General features: G+C 33.3%; 4 protein-coding genes across 6 annotated transcripts; 3 read left to right on the top strand and 1 right to left on the bottom strand.

The window, feature by feature from the left end:
- Positions 1-3126: 3126 nt before the first annotated feature.
- On the top strand, positions 3127-7492 carry LOC108203379 (serine/arginine-rich splicing factor RSZ22A). 2 transcript variants are annotated; one of them, XR_010290206.1, is made up of 7 exons: positions 3127-3219; positions 3480-3593; positions 3773-3861; positions 4542-4806; positions 5022-5138; positions 5836-6042; positions 6185-7492. XR_010290206.1 is itself a non-coding variant. In XM_017372294.2 (6 exons), exons 2-6 carry the CDS (start codon positions 3505-3507, stop codon positions 5861-5863), a joined length of 588 nt encoding a protein of 195 aa, XP_017227783.1. In that variant the 5' UTR covers positions 3127-3219; positions 3480-3504; the 3' UTR covers positions 5864-6121. The 2 variants fall into 2 exon arrangements, 1 of the variants encoding a protein (XP_017227783.1); XM_017372294.2 differs by lacking the exon at positions 6185-7492 and having other exon boundaries at positions 5836-6121.
- Positions 6420-14546, top strand: LOC108203386 (probable cyclic nucleotide-gated ion channel 14). Its single transcript, XM_017372300.2, is given in 9 exon segments — positions 6420-6505; positions 10504-10546; positions 10891-11506; positions 11612-11824; positions 11920-12221; positions 12331-12442; positions 12573-12809; positions 12888-13105; positions 13850-14546. Coding segments are annotated over 8 exon segments (2253 nt in total). The 5' UTR covers positions 6420-6505; positions 10504-10514; the 3' UTR covers positions 14373-14546.
- LOC108203375 (UDP-galactose/UDP-glucose transporter 7) lies at positions 14436-18679 on the bottom strand. Its single transcript, XM_017372285.2, has 8 exons — positions 18465-18679; positions 18249-18378; positions 17409-17514; positions 17026-17271; positions 15614-15724; positions 15244-15402; positions 15024-15167; positions 14436-14890 (listed from the first exon to the last, which is right to left on the bottom strand). The coding sequence occupies exons 2-8, from the start codon at positions 18287-18289 to the stop codon at positions 14729-14731; spliced, it is 969 nt and encodes a 322-aa protein (XP_017227774.1). The 5' UTR covers positions 18290-18378; positions 18465-18679; the 3' UTR covers positions 14436-14728.
- A 4966-nt stretch (positions 18680-23645) lies between these two features.
- LOC108206164 (uncharacterized) lies at positions 23646-26929 on the top strand. 2 transcript variants are annotated; one of them, XM_017376388.1, is made up of 5 exons: positions 23646-23727; positions 24748-24996; positions 25450-25581; positions 25775-25891; positions 26296-26929. In XM_017376388.1, the coding sequence occupies exons 1-5, from the start codon at positions 23656-23658 to the stop codon at positions 26629-26631; spliced, it is 906 nt and encodes a 301-aa protein (XP_017231877.1). In that variant the 5' UTR covers positions 23646-23655; the 3' UTR covers positions 26632-26929. The 2 variants fall into 2 exon arrangements, with proteins under 2 accessions (XP_017231877.1, XP_063946089.1); XM_064090019.1 differs by having other exon boundaries at positions 23658-23942.
- Positions 26930-27250: the final 321 nt, after the last annotated feature.

The following is a 27250-nucleotide window of genomic DNA, read 5'->3' as shown; positions in this document are numbered from 1 at the left end:
CCAAAATCCGGCCGAACCTCCGGCGAATTTTTCCGGCGAACTTTCCGATCGTTTTTGTAAGTGGTTATTATTTTAGCTTCGATTCGAGTCTTAACCGACCATTATATATACAAGAGCTCGTTATTATTCTTGATCTATTCATCTTAAAGCTCTTCATCTTAAATCTCTTAGAAAAGAGATTTATTATTTCGAATTAATCTCAAACACGAACTAATAAGTCGTGTTATTCGAAATATAAATATATACACGAACTATAGATTCGTTGTATATTTACACGAACTAAGATTCGTTATATTTGAGTTATATTAAACAAGAACAAAGATTATATCATTCGAAATATTCAAACTCAAATATATATATATATATAAACACAAACGCACTTTAATTTATATTCTTGTTTTTATTGTGTTTATAGACTTTTTCTCTCTTCGTTTTAAACTTGCTTCATCTAGTCCAAAAGACTACATCAAGAGAAGAGTTGTCTCAAGAAAAGTTAATAGCTAAAGAGCTAACCAAAAAGCTTTCTTGATTTTATTACTTCGATATTAGACGTACAAACGAAGTAATAAATTATACTTGTCAAAAAGGACGAGTAACCAAGTCGTAAGCCTTTGAGCCATAGACGACAATTTAAACTCCGAAGATCTTTATAAGCATTATCTAACGGGGAGTTTAAATTAACAAGTATTCGTAGTTTGTAATATTACGAGAATACTTGAAAAAGTCTAAAGCGAAGCACGCTTATAAGGCTTTATTTACTCCAACTAAATACTTATCTTTAGTATTGGAGTAAGTTAAAAAGTATACTTATATTTTTCAATATTCTTAGGAAAGTATACTTTAAATATATATATCATCAACATATATATATACCCACTATCGGCCTAGTTGTGTCTAGTCCAAAACCCTTTTATAAACAAGGTTATTTGTCGTAGATATTGTTTTCTAAGTTTTGCAGTGAGGTGAAGTGAAGTGAGGTGATCTTCGTTCTAAGACCCAAGTCCTAGACGAGCTAACGGGGAGTTAGTCGTCTTTGCACCGTGAGGAAGAGGAAAGACCCAAGACCTAAGACCTAAGATCCAAGACCCGCAAAAGTTTAGAAGTTCAAAGACTACACCCGGAGTACAACGACTTTGAGGAGGTGACGGGGAGTTACGCTCCAAGACGAGTCTTGTAAGTTTACATTTATAGTGAGGAGGTAACGGGAAGTTACGCTCCAAGATATATATTTGTAAAGGCTTCTCCGCCTACTGTAAAGGAGTTTCTTTATAGTAGAGAAAATCTCGAGTCCGGGGAGGAGCTCGGGGACTGGAGTAGGGGTGAGTGGACTCCAAGTGTTGAGTTAGCCACCGCGAACCAGGATAAAATCTAGTGTGTCGTATTACTCTTACATTGCTTCCGCACACATAAACTGCCTATACTCTCGATAAAAGCTATTCAAAAGGGGGATAAATTTTATTACACCACATCAATTTTTAAATTGGTGATTAAGCTATTCAACCCCCCCTTCTAGCTTAAATTACACTCTATCGGGACCTAACAGGTCCAAACCTCTATTTCAATCCGCTAACTACCAAACACTTATATTAGCGGATTCTACTGGTCAAACCTCTAAATCATCCCAAACCTCTAATTTTGCCCCAAACCTCTAACTTCCAAACAGAGCCTTTGTAGAGGAACATTACAATCTTAAACTAACCCCTCAGAAAAATTGATTATTAATTTGAGTTTGTACATATCTTATATTAAAATTTTTAAAACTTGAAACAAAATATAATTATGATAACATTATTATATGTTGATACATATGCTTAGAAATTAGAAAAAAATACTTGACAATCTTGTGAAACATAAAGAAAAAAAGCTCAGGTGTTTACACCCTCGTGAAGTTACAATAAATTTTTCTAAAAGAAATTTTAAGTTGTTCAAACAATCTTTTGAAGAATAAATTTTGATAGAATTAAAATTGTGAAGCTAAAAACATTCTAAGTATTACATCAACAAATACATCATTTCATCGACAAGTCAATTTGACCCGTCATGAAGTTTCAAAAATAATCCGAAGCGCGTGCAAGGGGCAAACTCGGACTCGGACATAGTCACAAAAGATAGTGTATCGGAAAGTACAGAGGTCAAGAAATGTTTATGCACAACATATCATAAATTAAAGTCATAATATTGCTATCAAAAAATTATATTGATCTCATTTCTAACACACGTCATGAATTGAAGTCATAAAATTGGTGTTAAAATTTTCATGCTAACCTTGTTTGTAACACGTACAAATAAATCTACATTAAAATTTGTTATAACAAACTTAATATTACTTTAGTGGAAATGTCAACAAGTATTTAGTCATATTTGAATTAATTTTTTTGAAACGATTGTGCAAACAAACATTTGTAAACATATATATAGTTACAAAATAATAATATTTTGTAAATCAAAATTTTTTAAGTCTTTAATATTAATTCGAGAATACACAATGAATGAGTAATAAAGATGCATAAACATGAATGAAATAGTATAAATGAGTACACAATAAACAAGTAAGTAAGATGCATAAATATGGATAAAATAAAATAAAAGAGTTGAGTATGTGTTTGTAAATTTTCAAATCAAGCTAAAGATATCATAGTCGTGGACAAAAAAGTTGTGTGCTAAATTATAAAATTATATTTATATTTCTCGACTGTTAGGATTTTGTGATTATAATTTGATGAACATTATTATGTAAAACACTCATAAAAAATAGTTGTGAATATATTTTATATTTGGAGATTGTAGTTCAAACTTAACAAAATATTAGATTTGAGTTTATATTTGTGTACTTAATCATTTTATATTTATATCATGAGGTTGATTATATTTATAGATAAAAAAAAGTATATTATTAAAATTTAAATTTTTATGTAATTTTTACATTTTTATTTATAATATATATATATATATATATATATATATATATATGTTTTTTAACTAATCTGCGTATCAGAACCCGACCCTCTCCGCTATACATCCAAAATATGAAATTTATCCCTAAATATCTATCTCAATTCCTTTTTTAAAATAATTAATAATTAATAATATAATTTAAATTAATAATATAATTTAAATGTTATACAGGTCTACTCTACGCTTATATATCGGTTGACACATCTCGGCTGCCCTAATTTTCTTGAGTTTTGCAAAAGCTGCTCTGCTCTCCTAGGGTTTCAGGTCTCTCTCTCCTCCCTCTCTCCCTCTCTCTTGTTATCTCTACACACACAATACACACACTCATACATCTTATGGATTTATTCAGATCTGATGCCTTATCGACTTTAATTCAATTACAGTTGCTAACTATAAAAATTTGCCTGTGCGATGAGATTAATTACGTGTTTCTTGATCTAATTAGTTTCTTTTATCTTGTAATTGAGTTGAATGCGTAGGTTTTATGTTTGTTTGTTAATTAGTGAGTTTGTGTGTTGTTGTAGGTGATTGATTGATTTGATTCTAAAGATGTCTCGTGTTTATGTTGGAAATTTGGATCCACGAGTCACGGAGCGAGAGCTTGAGGATGAGTTTCGCGCGTTTGGCGTTATTCGAAGGTAATTCGGTAGATTTTGTTGAATTGAAGCTGAGGTGTGCTGCTTTGTTTAGTTTGTGTGTGTGTATGTGATGTTGTTTTGGGACGAAGTATGTGGCTGATAGGCTTTGATTTAGAATAACATGCCTAAATTGATTAAGTTGTCTTGATGATGATTATTGTCATGTTTTGTTTTTTTAGTGTTTGGGTTGCAAGAAGACCTCCAGGCTATGCTTTTATCGACTTTGATGATCAGAGAGACGCGAAAGATGCTATTCGTGAAATTGATGGTATGACAAATAGTGACATTTTATCATGTTTGTAGTGTCTATTCCTAAGTTTATTGATTAATGTTTTTTAAGGTCCTGTTTTGCAATTAGTGGTTAGCAGTAGTTGATTGAAGTGGCTGTTTTGACTAGTAGATTGAAGTAGTTGTTTGACTAGCTGATTGAATTAGCTGTTTTGTGTGAAACTATTTGGTAAACAGTTGTTTGATTAGTTTTTTGTACTTTAATTAGACACATGTCAATCCTCTAATCCAAAAAGCTCCTCCAAGTAGCCTTTTGAAAATTAGCTTTTTGAGTCAAAACCACTATATTAATCCACTAACTACCAAACACTAATATTAGCTTATTCACATGGTGAAACCTCTACTATGGCCCAACCTTTTAACTTCCAAATGACGTATTCTGTCTGTGGAAAGATTTATTTTTTTAGAGCAACTTTATTGGTACTCTGCTTTTTTGCCTGCATCATTGTTGGTGATGTGAACCTATCATGATACAAAAATATACTTGAGTGTGTCTTGGCTGATTAACATTTAGACGTGACTCTCAATGTCACTCTGTCTAGGCTTACAAACACTAAAAATAGCTTTTACCCTGGAATTGAGAGGATTGTGGATAATTTGTTTAATTTTGGTGATCAAACCTATATAAATTTCTTAATTTTTTTTCTTCACTTGGAGCAGGTAAAAATGGCTGGAGAGTTGAGCTTTCCCATAATTCTAGGGGTGGTTCTGGCGGGGGAGGCAGCAGAGGTGGTGGTGGTGGTCGTGGAGAAGGGCGTGGTCGTTCTGGTGGTTCAGATCTGAAGTGCTATGAGTGTGGGGAAGCTGGACACTTTGCTCGTGAATGTCGATCGCGTGGCGGCGGCGGAGGTGGTGGTGGTGGCAGACGCCGCAGCCGCAGTCGGAGTCCTCCAAGATATAGGAGAAGTCCAAGCTATGGGCGAAGGTGAGTTTCATTTGAACATACAATTAGATCTGCTTGTTTGCATATGCATCCTATGAATTTGTATTAACCTTTATTGTGATTGGATTGTTCTCAATATGTTATTGTTTTTAAAGGTTGATGGCTACAGTTGAATGCAATGGTAGTTTTCTTTTTGGGTTAAACATACACACATGGACTTTTAAACATGATTTACGCTCGTTGCATATATGAAACAGGAGTTACAGTCCTCGTGCTCGATCCCCCAGGCGTCGTAGTTTAACTCCTCGTGGTCGCAGCTTTAGCAGGTCACCACCCCCATATCGTGCTCGGGAGGAGGTTCCATATACAAATGGGTAATTTTTGTTCCACTCTAGTCCCCTTATTTTCGTGCTTTTCAGAAGGTAGTTAGTTGCACATATAAACTTCCAGCTTTTTGGAGAATAAAGAAATAAGAAAAGAATCGTATTTTATTACAACAACTCTATTGGAGAAGCAAATACAATCATTTATTATAAAACTCTTTGTTATGGAAGTCACTGGAATACTGGATATTTTTAGTTGTTTGCTGGTATTATTGAATTATGCATTTCTTGATTATTGTGATTCTTGAGTTGGAGCAATAATCTTCAAAACACATTTTAAGGAATTCGTATAGACTGTTGCCCTATTACTTTCTGCGTTTACACTTACATATCTTGAACTGACTTTAGGTTTGAGTTGGATTGCAATTTTGAGGACTCGTTTTAAATTCAAATCCTTAATCTATACTTTTCGATCGCAATTAATAAGTAAGGGTTGATGTAATTTAGCATTGCGAAGTTGGGGTTTGTTTAAAATTATAAAAAAAAAAAAATTACAGTTGCCTTTTGATTTCTTTTCGTTAGTGTTAGGTTTAGTGATTCTTCATCAAAACTTGCATTCTTGAATTTGATTTGATATTGTTTTAAGCTTATTTAACTTGATTGTTTTAGGTACATATCAAATCTGAAATACCTATATTGCAGATCCTTCTATGCCCTTACTTATTTGTCTTTCCTGTTATGTATGCAGAAATGGCCGTCGTCGAAGCAGGAGTTAAGTATTGTAATTTGAGTACTTCAAGACAAGGTTTTTAGGTCACTTTTTTACCATGATTGGACTTAAATTCAACTGTATGTTAAGTGGGTGACACCCTTGCTTCGACTCGTGAATTGGTTTTCATCCTTAGCTTCGACTCGTGAATTTGGTTTCATCCTTTAGCTTCGACTCATGAATTTGGTTAAGTATCTTATCTCATTTAAGTGTTTTAGTAATTTTGGAATCTTTTTGTTTAATATGAATGCTAAAACTTGTTTTATGTCTGCGTATAAAATTGTGGAACGTTCGGTGCTAAAATTTTTATGCTTCTCTTTGTGTGGAGGTGTCTTCTCTTGTGGTTCTGCTTCATTGGTTTTGTGCTTCTACACTACTGCTTCATTGGTTTTGTGCTTCTACACTTCTGCTTCATTGGTTTTGTGCTTCTACACTTCTGCTTCATTGGTTTTGTGCTTCTACACTTCCTGTGGTTTCATTCCCCGCCCCATGATTTGGGATCTTCAATTGAATGATTGTGGGTCCCAGCTGGCTACATCTCTACATGCTTGTGTGATGAAACTCTGCAGCTGTGATGTTCGTCCACAATAGTGGCATTACTTATAGATTCTTTTAATAACTGTGGAGCAGCTTCAAACTCTTCCGGCAGGTACTAATCTGTTCTACAGAAATCCGGGTCTTGATATTATTATAAACAAATTTAACAAATTTAGGGTCGATGCAAGTTTAGGACAATTGATTAAAAGCAAATGGAGAGTTAATACTCGGTAGTAGTTGGCTAGGAGGGAGTCGTGATAGAAAATTAAACTTTCTACGTGGGATTCTTTAATAGAATTTAGGAAGTTTTCTTCTACTAGTTGCTCACAGTTGTTAAAACTGCGAATATATTTTTGATTAGGATAACACGAGCAACTCATATATATCTTTTATATTAACATATACAAGTTATATTATACTAAATATATTTTAAACTTGACGACCACCGAGTCGAGACTACACGCATTCTGGAAAAAGAGAGGAAAGCAGACGAGGTATATTTTTGAAAACAAGGTCTTTCCAATCGAGCATTTACAGCGAGTATCTTCATTTTTGACAGTTGTGTGGTTTCTCTTTAAAGGAATGTAGCAGATATAAATAGTTTTGCGTCAACTTGTAAGAACTCTGTTACTAGCAGAATAACACCAGGTATGCGTGGCTCTATGCGGCTGAAGTGTTCCTTTATAGTCTAAGATCAACGTCCCAATGTGTACACTGAGATTCTTAGCAATTTGGGATGTTTTTGCATTGCTTTTGTTTCATTGACACCGAAGAAGAACATATGCCAGACTATTTTTTTGGTCAAGTCATATGAACTTCAAAATGTGGATTGACGTATTGATGATTCTTACTTGTTCGAGGCGTCAAGAGTGAGATTGGATTTCCTGTTTAGTGACCACATTTGTTTAGATTACATTTGGTAATAAAATTTGTAACCACTCTGTCGGGGATGGATAACCACTCTACAGTTTTGTGAGGTTCTGAAGTTACTTGGGTAGCTGGTACTAAAAATGTAATCCTCGTAGATTTTGCTGTGAAGTGAGAAATTCATTTTAAATGATGCTTTCAGATGAATAGAGGTGGTCATATTAAATTTCCATTGAATTGTTTGAACGCTAAAATCATATTTTGGAAAGCATGTTTATTTTACGGAATCTAAAACTTCAAATGAATTATAATTGTGTGTTTACCTAATTTTGCAAGATTTGATATCAGTCTTTAGTCTTTACATGTTTGTTATCTCTCTGAAATACCCGCGTGAAGAACAATGGTTTAACATGTAATTTGAAATGATTCTTTATGGCAAAAAAAAAAAAAATTGAAATGGTTCTGGAGCCAGTTATTTGGCGTTTAAGTTAAAAGCAGTGTTAAGTTCTGCTTGTTTCTGTCCGATAAAAGCTCGATCTTCTGTGAACAAAATTTGTTGCTTCCACTCGAAGCACAGTTCTGGAGAATGTTTTTTTTTTTTTTTTTTCCGTCACAAGATACTTTCACGTATGATAAATTGTATCAGAATACAATAGCCGCTCCCAGGAGTTCCTTTCGTTCAAGAAAGTTTACCATCTAACCCTCGGACATGACCGGAGACGCTTAGATAATAAAGTTTCAATGTTCGATAAGGAAACACCCATGAATGGTCCCGCTATCGTTCTTTCTTTCACCTCGCGTATCCTGAAAAATACAATACAAATAAAACTATAATAAGTTCATACAGACAATAGAATAATAAAACTATATAAAACGAAAGATGAAAAGAGTCAACAAACTCATTAAAATATATGAATATAATATAATTTCTTTAATAAGGAAAGTAATATAAAAACTAATATAAAATAAATCATTAAAAAAATCCACACCAAAGAGATAGTGAGATCTCTTTGGTTAGATACATAATAAAATTTTAATTTGAACAAAATAGCCGACTATTAATTTAAAAAAATTTAAAATATAAATAGGAAAAAATAATTGAAAATTGAAGAAAGATCTAAAATATATCTACTAAAAAATAAAACAAAATATTGACAAGCAAAAATATCACAATTTTAGCTAATTATCATTATTAACACTACATAAATTTGGTATACACCAATCAACAAATCAACTCTTAACGGCGCAATAATAACTCATTAAGGCACAATAAAGCCATCATATATGACCCCCATGAATTATGGAATTCGGGTACAAGAATCAGTAATTATCAAATTAAAACACAACAATTATCTTATCAAATTATCTTCTAATTGAAACACAAAAATTCAAATTAAAACATGGAGAGAAAATTCAAATTTCAAAGATAAGAAAATTTAAAGAAAGTCAACCTGTCATTCAAAAAATAACTAATATAAAGGTAAATACTATTATTAACAACAAACAATGTCTAAAATTACAAAACTAAAACAAAAATCATGCAATAACATTAGTCAATCAGAGTGATCTACACACTAATTAATACACCGCTATACCACCTCCATTGCCAACATCCAAGAGCTGCAAACGTTCATCATGGACATTAGCTAAAGTACCGAAGAAGAGGATACAAAACAAATAAAATCTAACTAAACAATATATAAAAATGATGAAATATGATACGAAACAACTCGTAACATAATAAATTCAAGCACACACTTATACCTAATCGTGAGGAAAATGAAATATGAACCACACAACAATGATATATATTGTAGATCAAAAATAATCACATAATCATAATCATGTAATTTTAAGTTTTGGAAAGATAACACCTGTTAGTACGTTGCAAGGATATTGTATGGACCCATGTGAATAATCACCTTACATCTCCGATCTCCGATCGATTGGATGTAGCGTTAACACGATGATAACCGAGACCTAACTGATTTGATTTTTGGGCGTGAAGTAGGGTTTTGCAGGATTTGTATTAGAGTGTTTGTGTGTGTGTGGATAATACTAGCAAATAATACTAGCATATTGTTGATATTAGTGACGTGCGAAAGTGGAAGGCTAAAGATCAAGAAGCTAAAATGGTAAAGATTTGAGAAAAACGTGTCTGAGGAGAGAAAGAGAGAAGAAAGTGTTCCGGAGAATGTTGATTCAGTTTGAATGTGCAAAATAACATTATGCCTGTGGTTTTGAAGATCAGCACCAAAGCGAATGGTGAAATATTCTTGCGAACAAAGATCGAACTAGGACGTGTTTAGAAGAAAATCCGCTTATCCAACTAATATTTTTTCCGGAAATACCCCAATCTCATTATTTAACTGTATTTTTATTTTTCTAAAATGTATTTTATGTATTTCAAGGTATTAAGAAAATTACATCCAAGTGTAATTAGTTTTTGGAAAATTGTTATAAAATAAAAGTTTAGAATCTAAACCTTAATTTGATATAAGAATTAAAATTTATAATTTATATCTAATATGATAATAATTATTATTAAACCGTAATATGTGTATAAAATAATATTCATCAACTTTTCCGATTTTATCCTGGGTTAGTGGCCCTCTGAATTTTGATTCAGTTCTTGTAAGAATTCTATGTAGCCCGAATCCTGGTTCGAGTATCACTTAATTATTATTAGAACAAAAACGGATTTGCAAGCTCATAAATAAAAGAAACAGAGAAGAATCTCTGCTGTGATCTCTTCTTTAAGTACCCTCTAATCTATAAAAGTACGTGTGTTGAAATACCATTATTTAACCAGCATGTGAGAAATATTGACAGTAAATTACTGACTGGGAATTACGTGCTAACATGAATAAACAAATATCTATTATAATTTTATATTAGTGATTGGCTTCACGTCCTCCAAAAAATATAATTGTAAATTAAGTGACCATCTCAACTGTATAGTATGAGTCAACCAGTATCTTACAATGCATATTTTGTTGCTACTCACACGCACATCTCTCTTAATCTTTCTCAATATTGCTGCATTTGTTTCCCAAATGCAGGCCTCCTAATCTGTATTTTTATATGATTTATAAACCTTTTATTCTTGTCTTTTACTTTTTGGACAATTATCATTAGATTTTGGCCTTTTTTTGAAAATTTTAGAAGGTGAAGTTGATAGATTTAGTGTATGATGAGTACATGAGTACAGGTTCTGGTATTATCTTTTGTGGTTTCTTTCAGGGCTAGCTGAAATGGAGTTGAATGGCAGAGAGAAGCAAGTCAGGTACACATTGCATTTTCCGTCTGCAAGCTTAGCAGACAGTGAATCTAAAAGTCACTTGTGCATCACACGGGATATAAGCTAGTATAGAGTTAACGGTGTTTATATGTATTTAGTGAATCTTGGGTCGGTGGTAAAGTACATATGTTCATGTTAAGATTATAGAATTGTCATCATTTTTTTCCTGACGCATGATGGATGAGTGAGCGTGTTCAATTATCAGAGATAAATAATGAAAAAGTTATATGCTGGATCTTATATGTAGTAATTTTAAAGAATTTGTTGTGTTTGAAGGCTAAATTTGATTTGTAGCAGTAGTAATATCTGATTATCTAATTATTTTGAAGGTTTTACAGTAATGGAGCTCAAATTCACAATGACATATGGGAAAGAACTGAGGCTGTAAATCAGTCTCCAGAGTACAAGATGTCGGCACCATTGTTGAAGACAGACGGTTTTAGTATCTTTCCTAGTAGTGTTGGTAAGAAAGGAAGAATAAATGGGGGATCCGGGGTCAAGAAGAGATCATCTGGTGCTTCTAAAGTTTACCCAGAAAGCAATCGTGATCCACAAGAAACCCGAAAAGGGCCAAAAATTCTTGATCCTGGAAGTGATGTTATACTGAATTGGAACAGAGTTTTCCTTTTCTTCTGCTTGGTGGCACTCTTTGTTGATCCATTGTTCTTTTACCTCCCTTCTGTGCAGAAGAGATTTAATGAAAATTCGTGGTCATCGTGTATGATTACTGACTTGAATTTGGGAATTATAGTGACTTGTTTCCGTTCTGTTGCTGATATCTTCTATGTTATACACATATTCATGAAGTTCAGAATAGCTTATGTCTCTCCAAGCTCGAGAGTGTTTGGTAGAGGTGAACTAGTGATGGATCGTCGCGAGATAGCTAGGAGGTATTTGAAGTCGGATTTCTTCATTGATCTCATCGCAGCACTGCCTCTTCCTCAGGTACTAGAATCCGCGCCTTTCTTAAACAATTACTTCATAGGAGTATAATTTGGCTTTCTCAGAGATTTTTTTGCAGACTAACTTTTTGATCCTTGACTATGGCAGATTGTCATATGGGGTATAATCCCTGGAGTCAGAAGCTCCCATGCTGATCACACTAATAATGCTCTGGTGCTAATAGTCCTCCTTCAGTATATCCCGAGATTATATCTGATCTTTCCCCTCAGCAGTCAGATCATCAAAGCTACAGGAGTCGTCGCAAAGACAGCTTGGGCCGGAGCTGCTTACAATCTTGTTCTCTACATGTTAGCTAGTCACGTACGCCTCATATCGTTACAATTTTAAGAAAATTATCTTTATGCCAAAGAATAGAATTTTTTCCAGATCTTCGAAACTGATCATCTGTTTTGCAGGTCTTAGGAGCATCCTGGTACTTGTTGTCTATCGAAAGGCACGCAACCTGCTGGAAGTCAGCCTGCAGAGCCGACCAAAATCCTGTGAAATGCTTTCCACGGTTCTTGGATTGTCGTACTTTTGAGGATGATGACAGACAGACATGGGCAAATAACACGACGGTGTTTCAGAAATGTGAACCAGGCAACACTGAAAATTTCAAGTACGGAATCTTTGAAAATGCAGTTGCAAACAATGTTGTCTCTTCACAGTTTCTTGAGAAGTTCTTCTATTGTTTATGGTGGGGGTTACAGAACTTGAGGTATGTATCTTCTGCTTGTTAACACCCATCTTCATTAGGATTGTTATAGTATGGTCTGGGATGGTTCTGCACTAGAAATTTAACTTCGTCGACTATCTCTATCGTGCAGTTCTTATGGGCAGAGTCTGTCAACAAGCACATATATAGGTGAAACCTCATTTGCCATACTCATCGCGATCTTGGGTCTTGTTCTGTTTTCCCATTTAATCGGAAACATGCAGGTATGCCTAGTATTACTTGTTGATTTTGAACTGTAATATTCTTGGTTCAACAGTAATGAAATGTGTTCATCAGTTGCACAAATATGCATAATGTTTTACTTAGAAACTTAAAGGTGCTTGGCCATTTTAGACATATCTTCAATCCATGACCGTGAGGCTTGAGGAATGGAGGCTTAAAAGACGCGATACTGAGGAGTGGATGAAGCATCGCCAACTCCCTCAGCATCTCCAGGTACGTGTTCGTAGTTTTGTCCAATACAAGTGGCTAGCAACCAGAGGAGTCGACGAAGAATCTATTTTACACAGCTTACCTAAAGATCTCCGCCAAGACATCCAACGCCACCTATGCCTGGATCTTGTTCGTCGTGTAAGTTATCTCAGCAGATCAAAAGCACGTTCCAGATTTCTTAGGAAGCGAACTTATCAAAAACTTGCAAACTTGCAGGTTCCATTTTTCTCACAGATGGATGATCAGTTGCTTAATGCTATTTGTGAACGCCTCGTGTCATCGTTAAGCACCCAGGGTACCTTCATAGTTCGTGAAGGTGATCCAGTCACAGAGATGCTTTTTGTAATCCGAGGGAGGCTAGAGAGCTCAACTACGGATGGAGGGCGAACAGATTTCTTCAATTCAATCACTTTGAGACCAGGTGACTATTAGGGGTGAGCAAAACCGAACCGAAACCGAAAAACCAAACCGAACCGTACAATTTCGGTTCGGTTCGGTTTCATTTTTCTGAAAATTTCGGTTATTTCGGTTTTTCGGTTTGAACCAAAAAGAAGTTCGGTTCGGTTCGGTTTTTGATATAGTATTTCGGTTTAAACCGAAATAACCGAAATTTTTATTAAATCAAAAATAAATATATAATATATTACATATATACAGATAAGATAACCCCAGGAATTAGAATCTAATATCCCACTGGTCAGTTCTCTCATCTCCTGGGCTCTCCGACCCACCCAAACTCTAGCCTCCAACTCTCCATCATGAAACAAATCTGAATCATAGTAACACGAATCTTCTCATCTTCATCTCCTGGAGGCAGTAACTCAAACTCCAAGTTTGTATTCTTCATCTCTAATCTAATCTAACTATCTAAGACTAGCTTCTATGTCGTGCAGATGCAGCTTGAAAATCTGAGATGGGAAGCATTTTATTTCTTTTTGAACTTCACTGTACTTTTGTAATGTAAATCAGTAGATGCTAGACTGAGTTGTCCTATTTGTTTTAAAAATTTCGGTTTTTTCAAACCGAAACCGAAACCGAACCGAAATAATTCGGTCGGTTCGGTTCGGTCCAAAATAATAATTCGGTTCGGTTCGGTTTCAGAAAAAAGTCTAATTCGGTTTTCGGTTTTTTCGGTTCGGTTCGGTTTTAAACCGAACCGACCGAATGCTCAGCCTAAGTGACTATTGTGGCGAGGAATTGCTAGCTTGGGCATTGCTCCCAAAATCGACTCTATATTTACCAACTTCCACAAGAACAGTAAAAGCCCTTAACGAAGTGGAAGCATTTGCATTGCGTGCAGAGGATCTCAAATTTGTGGCAAATCAGTTCAGACGACTCCACAGTAAGAAGCTACAGCACACGTTTCGTTTTTACTCTTACCATTGGAGGACCTGGGCAGCTTGTTTCATTCAAGCTGCATGGCGTAGACACAAGCGACGATCAATGGCAAAGACTCTTAGCACAAAAGAGTCGTTTTACTTACCTCATAATGATCATATGGCCGATGAAGCTGGAATTGGGGAAGGAGGAAGAAACAGTGTGAGCTCTTCTCATGCTACTCAGAGCCTCGGGGTCACCATATTAGCTTCCAGATTTGCTGCAAATACAAGAAGAGGCGCACAGAAGACGAAGAATATGGAAATGCTAAAGTTACAAAAGCCCGAAGAGCCAGACTTTTCAACTGAACCAGAAGATGATTAGTTGTGAACTATAGTGATTTATCATATATATGACTGAAAAATTTAATACAAAAAAACAACAGGAAATCAGAAATTGTCTAAGAATGTAATTTGAGCTTCGCTCTGTGAACTAAAAATGTCAAATACAAGTGATCAAATCTTTGGCCTACTTAATCTTTTCTAATTACATAACAAATACACAGGCTTGATAATCAAGACAAAACAGGTGATGATTAACTTAAGGGCACTGGAGTTTTTGAAGCTAATTTTGACATGGAATACATATCAATTCACCCTACTTGTAATAAACATATTAATGAATGGGGCATTTGTATAAGAATCAGGTCTCCAAATAATAACATCATTCACCGGTTCTTTCTATTTATTATAAGATTCCTCATCAGGAACAATCTTTGGAGGTCTTTTCTTTTGCTGATATTTGGCATATGAATACCACAAACCCCCAGCAGTGTTGATCACTAATCCGGCAACATTCAATCCGTGAACTTGTACTCCTCCCAGCAGAAAAAAGCCAAGTGTCTGAAATTGTGAAAACAAGTGGTAATTAACTTGAGCTGGGTTATTAATTTGAAAAATATATGCATAACTTTATTGTTCTGTTTCATTGGCACGGCGCTGAACCGAGAGGATTAATAAGATGGGCGATACATACCGTGGATCCAACACCTTTCAGGACTCCAACGATAGTTGTTGTTAAAGCCGAGTTAACAATCGTGCATAGAAACATGGTGTAGTTGAGAACTATTCCCATCACCAATGACAAAATCAGGATCACCAAAAAAGATAATGAAGTACTCTGCCCATGAAAAGTTGGTATTAGTTCAGTAACTGTAACTATAACTATTTGAATATTTTGGTAAAATGGGTCTAACCTTTGCGAATAATAAAGCGAGTGAATTTGGAAATTCTCCGGTTGTTATAATGAGAAGCATTAGAAATGGTAAGGACAATAGGCTGTTATAGAACATAATTTCAATCGAAGAAAGCCCATCCTCTGCACCGGAAATCTCCACCAGCACAAGGTACATGGTCTGCAAGAATATAGCAGCATAGCAAATATAAGGCATTCTATAACCAAATGATTATTAGCATATGACAAAAATACATTTGACAAATAATATTAACAGCTTAACTGAACCCACAGAATACGGGAGTAGACATGGGCATTTTAACATTAAATTGTAAAATATTATATCAACATTAATCAATCACATAAAAGTTTTAAAACAACGAATAATCAACCTGGAAGAACACAGAAGTGCCTGCCATGCTATATCCAAAAATATCGATGGAGAAATCTCCTAGCGCAGCAATGACAACTCCAGCAGCGGTCAATATTACTGAAAGAGTCACCTGTAATATAACAATCGGTTAACAGGACAGCCACAATAAGCTTAACGAGCTAGGGGCTACATATACAAACTTATTGGGTATAAAAATACAGTAATATACAGACCAAAAAAGAAAAAGTCCTGATGTTGGCAATAAATTTTACATGTTAAATAAGAGGCACTCCTTAACCAATACATGTTTAGTGAACTACGAGGGAGCAGTTATTATAGTACATATTTGAGGAGAGACAGACCTGAAGAGCAGCCTGGTTGAATAACTTTCACATTTAAGGTTTCGTTAGTTGTGTTATATGTATATGATGAGGAACAGAAGTGAAAATAGAAAGGAATCATATATTTATTCTAACATAGTTTACTTACATGCTATAGTTAAGTGGGGTCTAGTTAACTATATACAGATATAGTTTTTTTATAATAAACCCAATGGTTTACTGACCCTTGTTCATTAGGTTTTTCATTATCTATACAAGGGTGTATCTCCATATACGCCATCCATGATGTAATTTTTTTAAAAAAATTGAATATTAATTTAATTTCCTCTTCTTTTATGGGCTGTGAAACATCACCTTTCTTCCTTTAGCGGTTGGGAAGCCCTAGGGACATTGATTCTTCTGCGCTTAAATCACCCTCGTTTTATCTTTCTAATTATTTGATTCTATAATTCTATATTCTATCATGGTATTTTCATAAATGAAGGCAATTGCAGTAAATTAAAATTTATTAAGAATATATATCAAAAGCTATCAGGTTTCCATGATATTAACAGATATTCTTAATTCAAGACCTATACTGTCAACCTGTCATTGCTTTCATATCGGGGTGTCACTTATCCTAATTGAATTGAGCAATAAACCAAATAGATAAATAAACATATAGCCATTTTCTTGACATGCTCAATTCATTTTATCAATATTAAGGGCATATCATGTTTGAACTGCTTGAAGTAAAGAGATGGTCAGTTTTTGAATTGCTCAACTCACTTTATCAAGGTTAAGGGCTTCTCATATTTGAAATGCTAGACTCAAAGTTAGGAATAAGCCAAACATGCTTTTGTCAGTATATTATAAAGCCCACAAAATCCATTTGAGATAGGCCTTGCGTCAATTTCTTAAGTGCCATTAACAGCTATGGGTATGATCAGAGTCATCACATGCTACGTAACATTGCAAATACGTCACATGGACAAACTAAAAGCATATATGGATAGTTATATTATATTTAATTATTAAATCTGCAGCGGTTCAGTGATTGACCGGCCCACAGTATAGTGATTACTGATTACTAATAATTATAATGACTCACCTGAACTGAGGGTCTGCCCTTCCCATAAAAATAACCAGCGACTAATACAGAAAGTGGCGTGAGTCTTTTTATTGCAATGTACATTGGAATATTAACTCCTTTCAGGCTTGCTAATGCAAAACCTACATTTGCATTGTAAAACAACGAAACTAGGATTAGCTTTTTCGCTGTTGCAATATTCAATGCCTTCGCTCTTGTGTATCCCATCACTCGTCCAAAATGAATAAGCAAGGCAGTTGCAAGTTGCTGTCATATATTAAACATATCAGTAATTGTTGCCCTTAAAGTTCAAACTTTGAAAAAATTGGTGGGTGTGATAAGCTAAAGTAAAAACAATAAATATAACAAAGACTAAACGATTCTCCACTTAGTCCAGCACATACTTGGACAGTAAGAAGAGTCATTGAATCTGAATACTGCATAACAACTGCCTTGTTGATGAATACCATAGCCATTGAAGAGATGCCATATGACAAGCCAGCCAATAAACTGCATAGCAATGCAACATGTTAGTGTTAACAAAACCTTAAACTTTGTCATCAACAGATTTCAGACTTATAACGATCACGTAGAATCTACTTGAACATACTTCCACAAGTAATAAATATAAATTTCTCTTTAATACTACTGACTGAAATCAGTTGTCACTTTTTGAGGTCAGTCTCAAACATGCTCATTCTATGTAGCAAAAAAACCGCCAAACGAGAAATAATTGCAGAATTTAGCAACACGCAGATAAATTTCTTGAAGCTAGCTCCTCAATAACAACTAAATTACCTCATTCAGCTCAAGTTCCGATTCTAAGAACTTACCTATCACATATAGCAGCTTCTACTACTTCAATTGATAAACAAAAAACAACATAAACATCAATTCACACATGCAGGATCACACATTATAGTCGATAATCCCTACTGTACACAACTAATCACATCTCACACACACACACAACTTCATTCCTCACATCTCCTAAAATTACACAATTTGAAAACTCGAAACAAACATTTACAACTTCATTCCTCACATCTCCTAAAATTACACAATTCGAAAACTCCAAACAAACATCTACAACTTCATTCCGACAATTTGAAAACTCGAAACCAACAATTACAACTTCATTCCTCACATCTCCTAAAATTACACATTAAAACACAATTCGAAAACTCTAAACAAACATCTACAAGTAGAAAATGATATATTCATATATACAAACACATTCAAACCTCAAATACGGAGAGCTATCGACAATCACGCGATTCTCCATCGCCGGTCAATCTCCAACCGCAACAACCGAGCTATTCGAATTTCGAAATCACATCAAGTCAACAAACTCACACTCCGCTCTCGAAAATCCTGCAATCAAATCAACCATCAAACACGCTTCAATTAATTAAAAAAAGCTCAAAATCATATTAAAAAAATGAGAATTGAGATTTTACATGTGTAGATCTAACGGATCACGTGAGTCATCTCCAGAAAATGTATAAAAAAGGTGGAGAGAGGGAGAGGAGTATACATACAAGAGGAGTGTATGTATAGGCTAGTAAAAAAAAGAGAAAAGTGAGAGAGTGGAGGAGGATGGGAGGGTAGGCATCGCAATCAGCGCCGGACATGGGGCTCTTGTGGCTCAGTGGGTAACTGTAAACTGTTAAACTATCCCCAGAGTGAGATAAATTAGCTCACATCCTAAAAAAAAAAAAAGGTCATTGATTACTGACCAGATTAATTAATGTTTAGTAATTTGCTGGATTGATTAAATATTTTATTACTTCTTATGTTTCAATATAAGTGTCATTTTGACTTTTTCACATAATTTAATGTGCACAAAAAACATACGACATATTATCATTCAAATTTTTTTTCCTGAATTAAAATTTAACATCTATATTTTTATTCAGCAAAAAAATTGGAAAATAATGCGTAGAAATATGTTCTTTTTACATTTTAAATTACGTGCAAAAAGTCAAAATGACACTTATTTTGAGATGAAGGGAGTATTTCATTAATAATTTGATTAATTTCTGATAATTCCCGATTAATTCTTATTCCGCGACTTTATCGATTAAGTCTGAATCTGTTTTTTACAATACTTCTCACTTCTGAGTTCCGATCCCGTTACTCAAATAAAAATGAAATTTATATTATAAATTTTTTTCAATGACTATAATATCATTAAAATTATATATTTTTAATAACAATTTTAAATAAAAATAAATATATTATTATTGAATATACTCATTATTATATTATTATTTTTTTCTTAATTTCCGTGAAAGTCAAATCAGCTCACTCTTTTTGGGACGGAGGGAGTAATCAACTAGTCCTTAGAGCAACTCCAGCAGCTTACCTATATCATGTCCTAAGTCCAATTATAAGGAATGTGACATAAATTAGTGATCCAGCAGTGTCTTAGAAGTGCCTTAAATCACTAGGATCCTCTTTCCATGCCTTATTAATGAGACACCACTAGCCATGCCTTATTTGATTTCTTTAATAAAAAAATCATTTCTCTCTCTTATTGTAACTAATTTTCTCTTTCTTCCTTCCATCTTTTATCAATCTCTTTCCAAATTTATTACATTATAATAATAATAAGGAATGAATTATAAGGATCATTGTTGGAGTTGAAATACAAAATCTTGTCCTAGATCACTAGGATTCAATATTTTATAATATTTATAAGGAAGACACCAAGACACTGCTGGAGATACTTTTGGTACAACAACTTTATAACTTTTTTACATATTCAGTATGATCAACACGGATGTGAGAAACTGAGAAATGAGAATGATATTTTTGTTCAACGGCGTTATGAATTGTAATTTTATTTTTTTTGTCACAATGATAATTTGTTTATTTAATTTTGTTGATACGCACCTATGTAAGTAGTGATTGCTAATAACCGATTAGTCTCTGTTTTGTAATTCGACTAACTGATTAATTCTCCGTTTAATCTTCAATCAATCCGATTAATCTCGATTAATCTTTATTTTTTGATTTCACCGATTAAATCTGCTTCCACTTCTTACAACATTGGTACTCCTTCCCTCTTTTACATGATTTTCCTAATTATGTATTTTTGAAAATAATATATAATAATCCTATGCCATTTTTGAAAATAGTTTTATATCCATCTTATCTTAAGTAAATAAATATTAGACGGAAGAATTTTTATGGACCCGCTTGGCTAAATAAGTTAAGAGCTTATCAAGGATTTATAATTTTTTTTTAAAAATAAATGTATATTTTTATAATTTTGATAAATTTTAGAGATAATTATAAAAATACTCTAGTTCGTTGATTTTTAATAAATGATCCAGTAAAGAGATTTGAACTGTAATGTGGATAAAATAATATATATATATATATATATATATATATATATATATATATATATATATATATATATATAGGGTTGCACTACAGAAAAAACACTTTAAAAAAAGAACAACAAAGAACACTATTATAACACTTCATTTTTCATAAAAAATGATTTGTTAGGATTATAATTACATGGTTAAACACCAATTAAACTTACTATATGAAATCTAACACCTCAAACTCATCCAAATTATTATTATGAAATATTATAGAATCCATAATAGAATCAAGAACAGAATCCAGAATAGAATCATATAAATATATCTTTTGCACGATTATTTTACATAAAATCATGTTATTTTTAATTTATATTTATTGTTAAACATGGTAGATACTGTTTTTATTCATAATAAAACGTTAATTACCTTAAAATTTGAATTTAATTCAAGTTTTTAATGAGATTCTACATTTGATTCTAAAGTGTTCTGTGTTGTTCTTTTTTTAAGTTGTTCTGTTTTGAGCAATGGCATATATATATAGAGAGTCCTACTTAGAAACCAAATTAGCCTAAAAACTAAAAACCAGTTTCTGGACAGTTTTTTATCACTATTTTTAACTACAGAAATCACTAATTTGTACATAACATATCACTAATTTATATATAGCATATCTCACGAATATAAATATATATACATACATATATGCAACGTATATGACCATCATCTTCACCCAAATCGTAATAATGGACCTCTTAGCACCATTATCAAACGTTTCCATGACTTGCCACCATTGTCTATCATCACCAATAGTCACATACACTTTCCATCATAACTTACAAAACTAACGACTACTTACTATCATCATCCTACTTCTCTTGCGTCTTCCTACCACCAAGAACCTTCCTACGGATGAAATTAATCATTTATAATCGATTATCAATAATTTAGATAAGTAGATTTTCTCAATTTTGATAATAAAAATCGCTTTTTACATAATGTATAAAAACAGTGATTAGTGCAGTATAAATTAGTGATACCCGTAGTTATAAATAGTGGTGGGGAAAAATTATGGAGTGCTAAATGCAAATCGGTTTTACTTTGTGCACACAAGTAATTTACGTTCATATCCTTTCAGGCATTAAATGGATGACACCCTGATAAATACAGTATTTCCCTAAACTCTAAATTGACGGTAGAAAGCCTTAATGAATTTCACTGTACTCTATGCTCAAGATGCACACCTGACCGGCGGACTCTCGACTCAAAATACACGTTAAATCATCAATCAGTACACTGACTGATTATCGGCAAATCCGACCGCGGCTTAAAGATCCAAATTTGACCGATTTCGAATTAAATTTGATCTAAATCTTGATATAAATTTAGATCGGTGAATAGTATTGGCCTAAATTTAGGCTGACATTATTCACATGACTAAACTTTTTTAGTAATATAATAATAATTTTTTATGTTTTGTATATTTAATTAATTGAATGATTATATTTTAATATAACGCTAAATAGTTATAAATTATATTTAATGTATTTTACTTAAATAATTATATATATATTAATTATGAAATATAATAAAATTAAACACTTTTAAAATAATTCAAATCAACAATACATTAAATATAAGATAAAAATTACATTCGATATAATTGCAAATAAATTTTACACGAAAACATAATAACTAAAACTTCGAAAACATAATAAAAACTAAAATTTCAACTTAGTTAAATAGATTATTTTTTAATCCTCTGAGATAATTTTTATTTTATTTAATTAAGTGATTTTTTTTCTTGTTTAAATGTAATGTTTCTCTTATTTAATGAATTTATTGAGTTTAATATTAATATGATATATTATATTATTGTTAAAAGATTAAATAATATTATAAAGATAGTTAAAAGAATAAAATATTGATATATAAATTTGTACCAAAATTTAGGCCAAACTATTGGAATGGAAAGATGGTTCGGTCTAAATTCGGATCAAAATTTAGGTCAAGATGGCCTGATGTCCATGACTCATATGAAACGTGATATATTAATATATGGTAAAATATATTATTAATTTATTTCTGACAATGAAATTATAATATTAATATAATAGCATTTAATGAAACGAAAGTTGAATAATATTTAATAATTTTTCATAAACAAAATAAAATGTGTTTTATTTACATTAATATACTCCCTCCGTTCTTGAATATCTACCTTTTGACTTTTCTGCACACATTTTAAGGTGCTTTGACCACATAGCTAGAGATGTTATTTTCAAGTATTTCTTTTTTTGAATAAAAGTGTTGATATAATATTTTTATTCAGAAAAAGAAAATTTCAAAAATAATATTTTTAACTATATGGTCAAAGCACTTTAAGATGCGTGCCAAAAAGTCAAAAGGCAGATATTTAAGAACGGAGGGAGTATATATATATATATATATATATATATATATATATATATATATATATACATATATATATTTGTGTTTTATTTATAAAGTAAATGACTTTTTTTTACAAATAAAGCACTCAAAAGATATTTTTTTAAAAGTTAAATAAAATTTTAATTTATTTTAAGATAAAAATTGATATAATGTACTGCATGATAAAAATAACGTAATGTAGGTGTAGGTTGTTGGGAGTTGGTCCACAGCAATCGATTGCTGTGGACGAGTTAAACAACCCACGGTTTCCTGGCCGTTGGATGCATATCCAGCGGCCAGGATCATATTAAATTTTTAGTATGTCCAGCGCTAAAAAAGCGCTGGACGGAGATTCCCATGTCCAGCGCTTTTTTAGCGCTGGACATGGGAATCCCTGTCCAGCGCTAAAAAAGCGCTGGACATACTAAAAATTTAAAACGATCCTGGCCGCTGGATATGCATCCAACGGCCAGGAAACAGTGGGTTATATAACCGGTCCCTGGCATACGGCTGCCAGGGACCTGGACCCGTAGATTGTTACTCCCTCCGTCCCTATTTATCTGTCCACTTTGGAAGTAAGAATTTGTCCCTATTTATCTGTCCATTTATACTTTCAAAACTAATTTAATGATAGTTTTTCAAATATATCTCCATAATTTCAATTTTCAAGGCTTGACTTATTTAAAACTTGGTTGAATTCATGTTTTCAAGACATAAAGTAGGGGTATTCCACCATTTTCAAGATATTAATTAGAGGTATTTAATGAAAAAGTTCATACAATCAATTATTCCTTGGTATGTGTTTTTTTTTCCAAAATGGACAGATAAAAAGGGACGGAGGGAGTAAATGACTACACATAAAACTAGCATTATGTATTAAATGATTTCACACAGAATTATACAACACGCGTGTTTACATGGAGGTGCACAGAAAAACAAGAAGGACAATAGGGTAATCTCTCCGAATTGCATCCATCAATTTTGATTTGCATTTAGCAATCATGATATTTTTACACAGAGACTAGTTTGATATAAAACGCATTTAGAAAATAGAAAAAATAATTTGAATATATAATCAACTTTTGTGCAAGACTCCTATGTGGCTATCCGAGGATCCCAAATTGTTCCCTTGTGTCTGATCGAGCAGCTCCGTTCAGGCGACGAAGGGTATTGCTTTCATGTTTTCTGTGATTTGATTTTATTGGTGTCACTTATTTGTTGATTTTCGGTTAGGTTATGATGGGGTTTTGAAAATGATGATTGCCCATATGTCTGATTTTCGCTTTCTTTGGTAAATTTAAGCTGCCCTTGATGGATTTTAAGATTAATGATTAATATGCTAGGTGTTTGATCAAAGTACCGTGAGGAGTTTAAATTGTTCTTATTTGTTATGCCTCTTGCAATTGTTTTTGTATCCGCAACTCGTTGTAGAACATGAGGCTACAATAGGTCTGATTTGATGCTTGAAATTGGGTTGATGGTGAATGGCTGTCAGGGTTTTCAGTTTGTGTATTAATACAGGAAGTTTGGAATTTGGATTTGATGAAGAAATTGAATGTTAAATCATAGGCATTCTGCAATTATGTGGTTTAGTTTCTCATTTTGTCATTTAGTCTGATCTACCACACCGTGGTCGATGTTCTGGAACTTGAAAGCTTTTCTATTAAGGTCTTTTTTTATATTCGGTCCCTTCCTAGCTATGTAAATAAGTAGATTGAATGACTACATATTGTCACGCATTTACAAGCTGCTTTAGTTGAGTAGAATTCCTTGTTTGAAAATATGCAGACCTGCCAGATGGAATTGCAATGTAAATTTTGGCTACTTTCATGTGTTCGAAACAGTTTGTAGCCCAAATTCTCGTGGATGGAAGATATTTGATATCGGTTTTAGGCTCTAGAAATAGGCACTGATCTGTTTTATTCTGTTTTTTGTGCTAACAATTTATTAATTATCTTGTCAAATTAATCAGATGGCGTTAAAAGAGAGCTTAGACAAGTTCAAAAAGCAGCAAGAGATGTGCCAGACTACCCTTTCCAGCATAAAAGCAAGTTCAAAGTCAACTCCGAGAGTCACACCTTATAACACCCCTGCAAATGCTAAGTCTCCTGCCCCTGCAGTAAAATTCTCAAGTGATACAGAAAGACTCCAACACATTAACAGCATAAGGAAAGCTCCCGTGGGGGCTCAAATAAAGCGTGTTATAAACTTGCTACTTGAGGTACATAGTTATCGGCTCTACTGGTTTTCTTGATCTATGATATATGTATATTCCCCCTATATATTTCTGGCATTTGTGGAATAGTGAGAAAATGAAGTTCGTGTTACTTCTGATTTGAAAGTGATTCTGGTGCTTATAAGTACACAACTTGTGATATGAACTGTATTGAATTGAGAGAAGATTAAGGGCAGTAATTGAATATTATTCACATTTTTTAACTTATATTACATAGAAAAAGTCTTTTGCAAATATTAGAATTTGGCGCCTTTGACTCAAAGTTTAGAATGTTTTTCTTGACTTGGTTCCCTTTTTAGAATTTCTGCAGTTGTAGTGGTGTACATATTTCAAGGATATGCAAGAATTTGCTGGGAACTGGACTATGTACAATTTTATTCTTGTCAGGAATTTGTTTATGTACATTTTCCAGTTCATGAATTTTGTTCATATCTCTAGACAAGGCAAGCCTTTACAGCGGAGCAAATAAATGAAGCATGTTATGTTGATGTGAAGGCGAACAAGGCTGTATTTGACAGTTTGAGTAACAATTTAAAAGTTTATTATGATGGAAGGCGCTTCTCATACAAGGTAATATTATCTTAACAAGATTTTATGTTGAGCTTTGGGTCTTTCTTATTTCTTTATTATTTTGCATTGAGAAAAGGAAATGTGTATTTTAATATCAGCATTATTGTGATTAGAAAAAACTGTTGCCTGTTGGGGCTCCCTTTTTGTGGGTATATCTCTATGTGCTAACTACATGACTGGTGTACGCTTACAGTCCAAGCATGATCTGAAAGATAAGGGTCAGCTTCTTAAGTTGATACGGAAATTTCCTGAGGGTATAGCTGTTATCGATCTCAAGGATGCATACCCTTCAGTAATGGATGATTTACAGGTATATCTAAATCTGGTTGAAGATTAATTTGATTTGATGTAAATTCTAGTAAAGTAGTCCAAGTTACAATTTGGTGCGGTACTTTTAAAGCATATTTTTTTGGACATATGGAGTCAAGTAACATGGTGATAACTCAAAAGAATATTCTTGGGCTACATTGTTACTTTGGTATTGAATTTAATTGATTTATGTCATCAGTTCGTTAATTATTGCAATTTGCATGCTGCTTGGGATTGTTTTTAGAAAGTTGTATGAGTCTCCGTAACTTGTTAATTTTTTGGCTTACCTTAATTTGCCATGTTATGCATATCACTCCGTATATAGTTTCAGATTACTATTCCTTTTCTCCTTTAAAAAAAATGATTTTAAGTAGCTGTATACCATTCTCATTGTATTACCCTTAGGCTCTGAAAGCTGCTGGTGAAATCTGGCTGCTATCAAACTTCGATTCACAGGAAGACATAGCATACCCAAATGATCCTAGGGTACCTATAAAGGTTGATGATGATCTGAAACAACTATTTAGGGGAATTGAACTACCAAGAGATATGATTGACATCGAAAAGGATCTTCAGAAGAATGGTATGAAACCTGCAACAAACACTGCGAAGAGGAGAGCCCAAGCGCAGGTTCACGGTATCTCCAACAAGCCCAAGCAAAAGAAGAAGAAACATGAAATCAGCAAGAGGACAAAGCTGACTAATTCTCATCTTCCTGAGTTGTTCAAAAATCTCAGCTGATAATGGTCTATCAAGATGTCAATCCAGCCTCAAGTTCCTGATGATGGCGAGTTCCTTTTAGATCCGGATCTGTGGACTGTGGTTACCAAATATCCGTGATTCAGCTAGACTTTAATACTGCATAAGTCTTTAAAGTTCAATTTTTACTGGCCTACATTGTGTATCGTAAAAGACAAATAACCGTTTTGAGTATGCCCTCAAATACTAAACAGGGTAAATCTATAGTGGCCCTGTTCTGATTGAATTGTGAATACATGTTTATTGATTATTATGTATAATATATTTTGATTTATCACAAGTCTGTGAAACTATTAGCCGTGCGTGTGTGCTTGCCAAAAAACCTGACCAAGTATGCCATCTTTGACGTAAAAGAGCAAGCTTAATGGGTAATGGGTGTATATACTCATTGGTACTCCTATGTCTCATTTAATTCTATATGATTTTTCACTGCTTGACACGTAATTTTTTTTTTTTTTTTGCCAAAGCTTGACACGTATTTTAATGCTCCTATAAAGTATAGTTATGTAACTTATTTTTAAAATTTTATTTTCTGAATAAGTTTAAATGATGAATTTTTATCTAGAAAAAAAAAATCTTAAAAATAACACGAACATTAAGG

The sequence above is a fragment of the Daucus carota genome, chromosome 1 (genome assembly GCF_001625215.2).
Source record: "Daucus carota subsp. sativus chromosome 1, DH1 v3.0, whole genome shotgun sequence".
In the NCBI taxonomy this organism is placed as follows: Eukaryota; Viridiplantae; Streptophyta; class Magnoliopsida; order Apiales; family Apiaceae; genus Daucus; species Daucus carota.
This window is presented reverse-complemented; position numbering and strand designations above follow the sequence as displayed.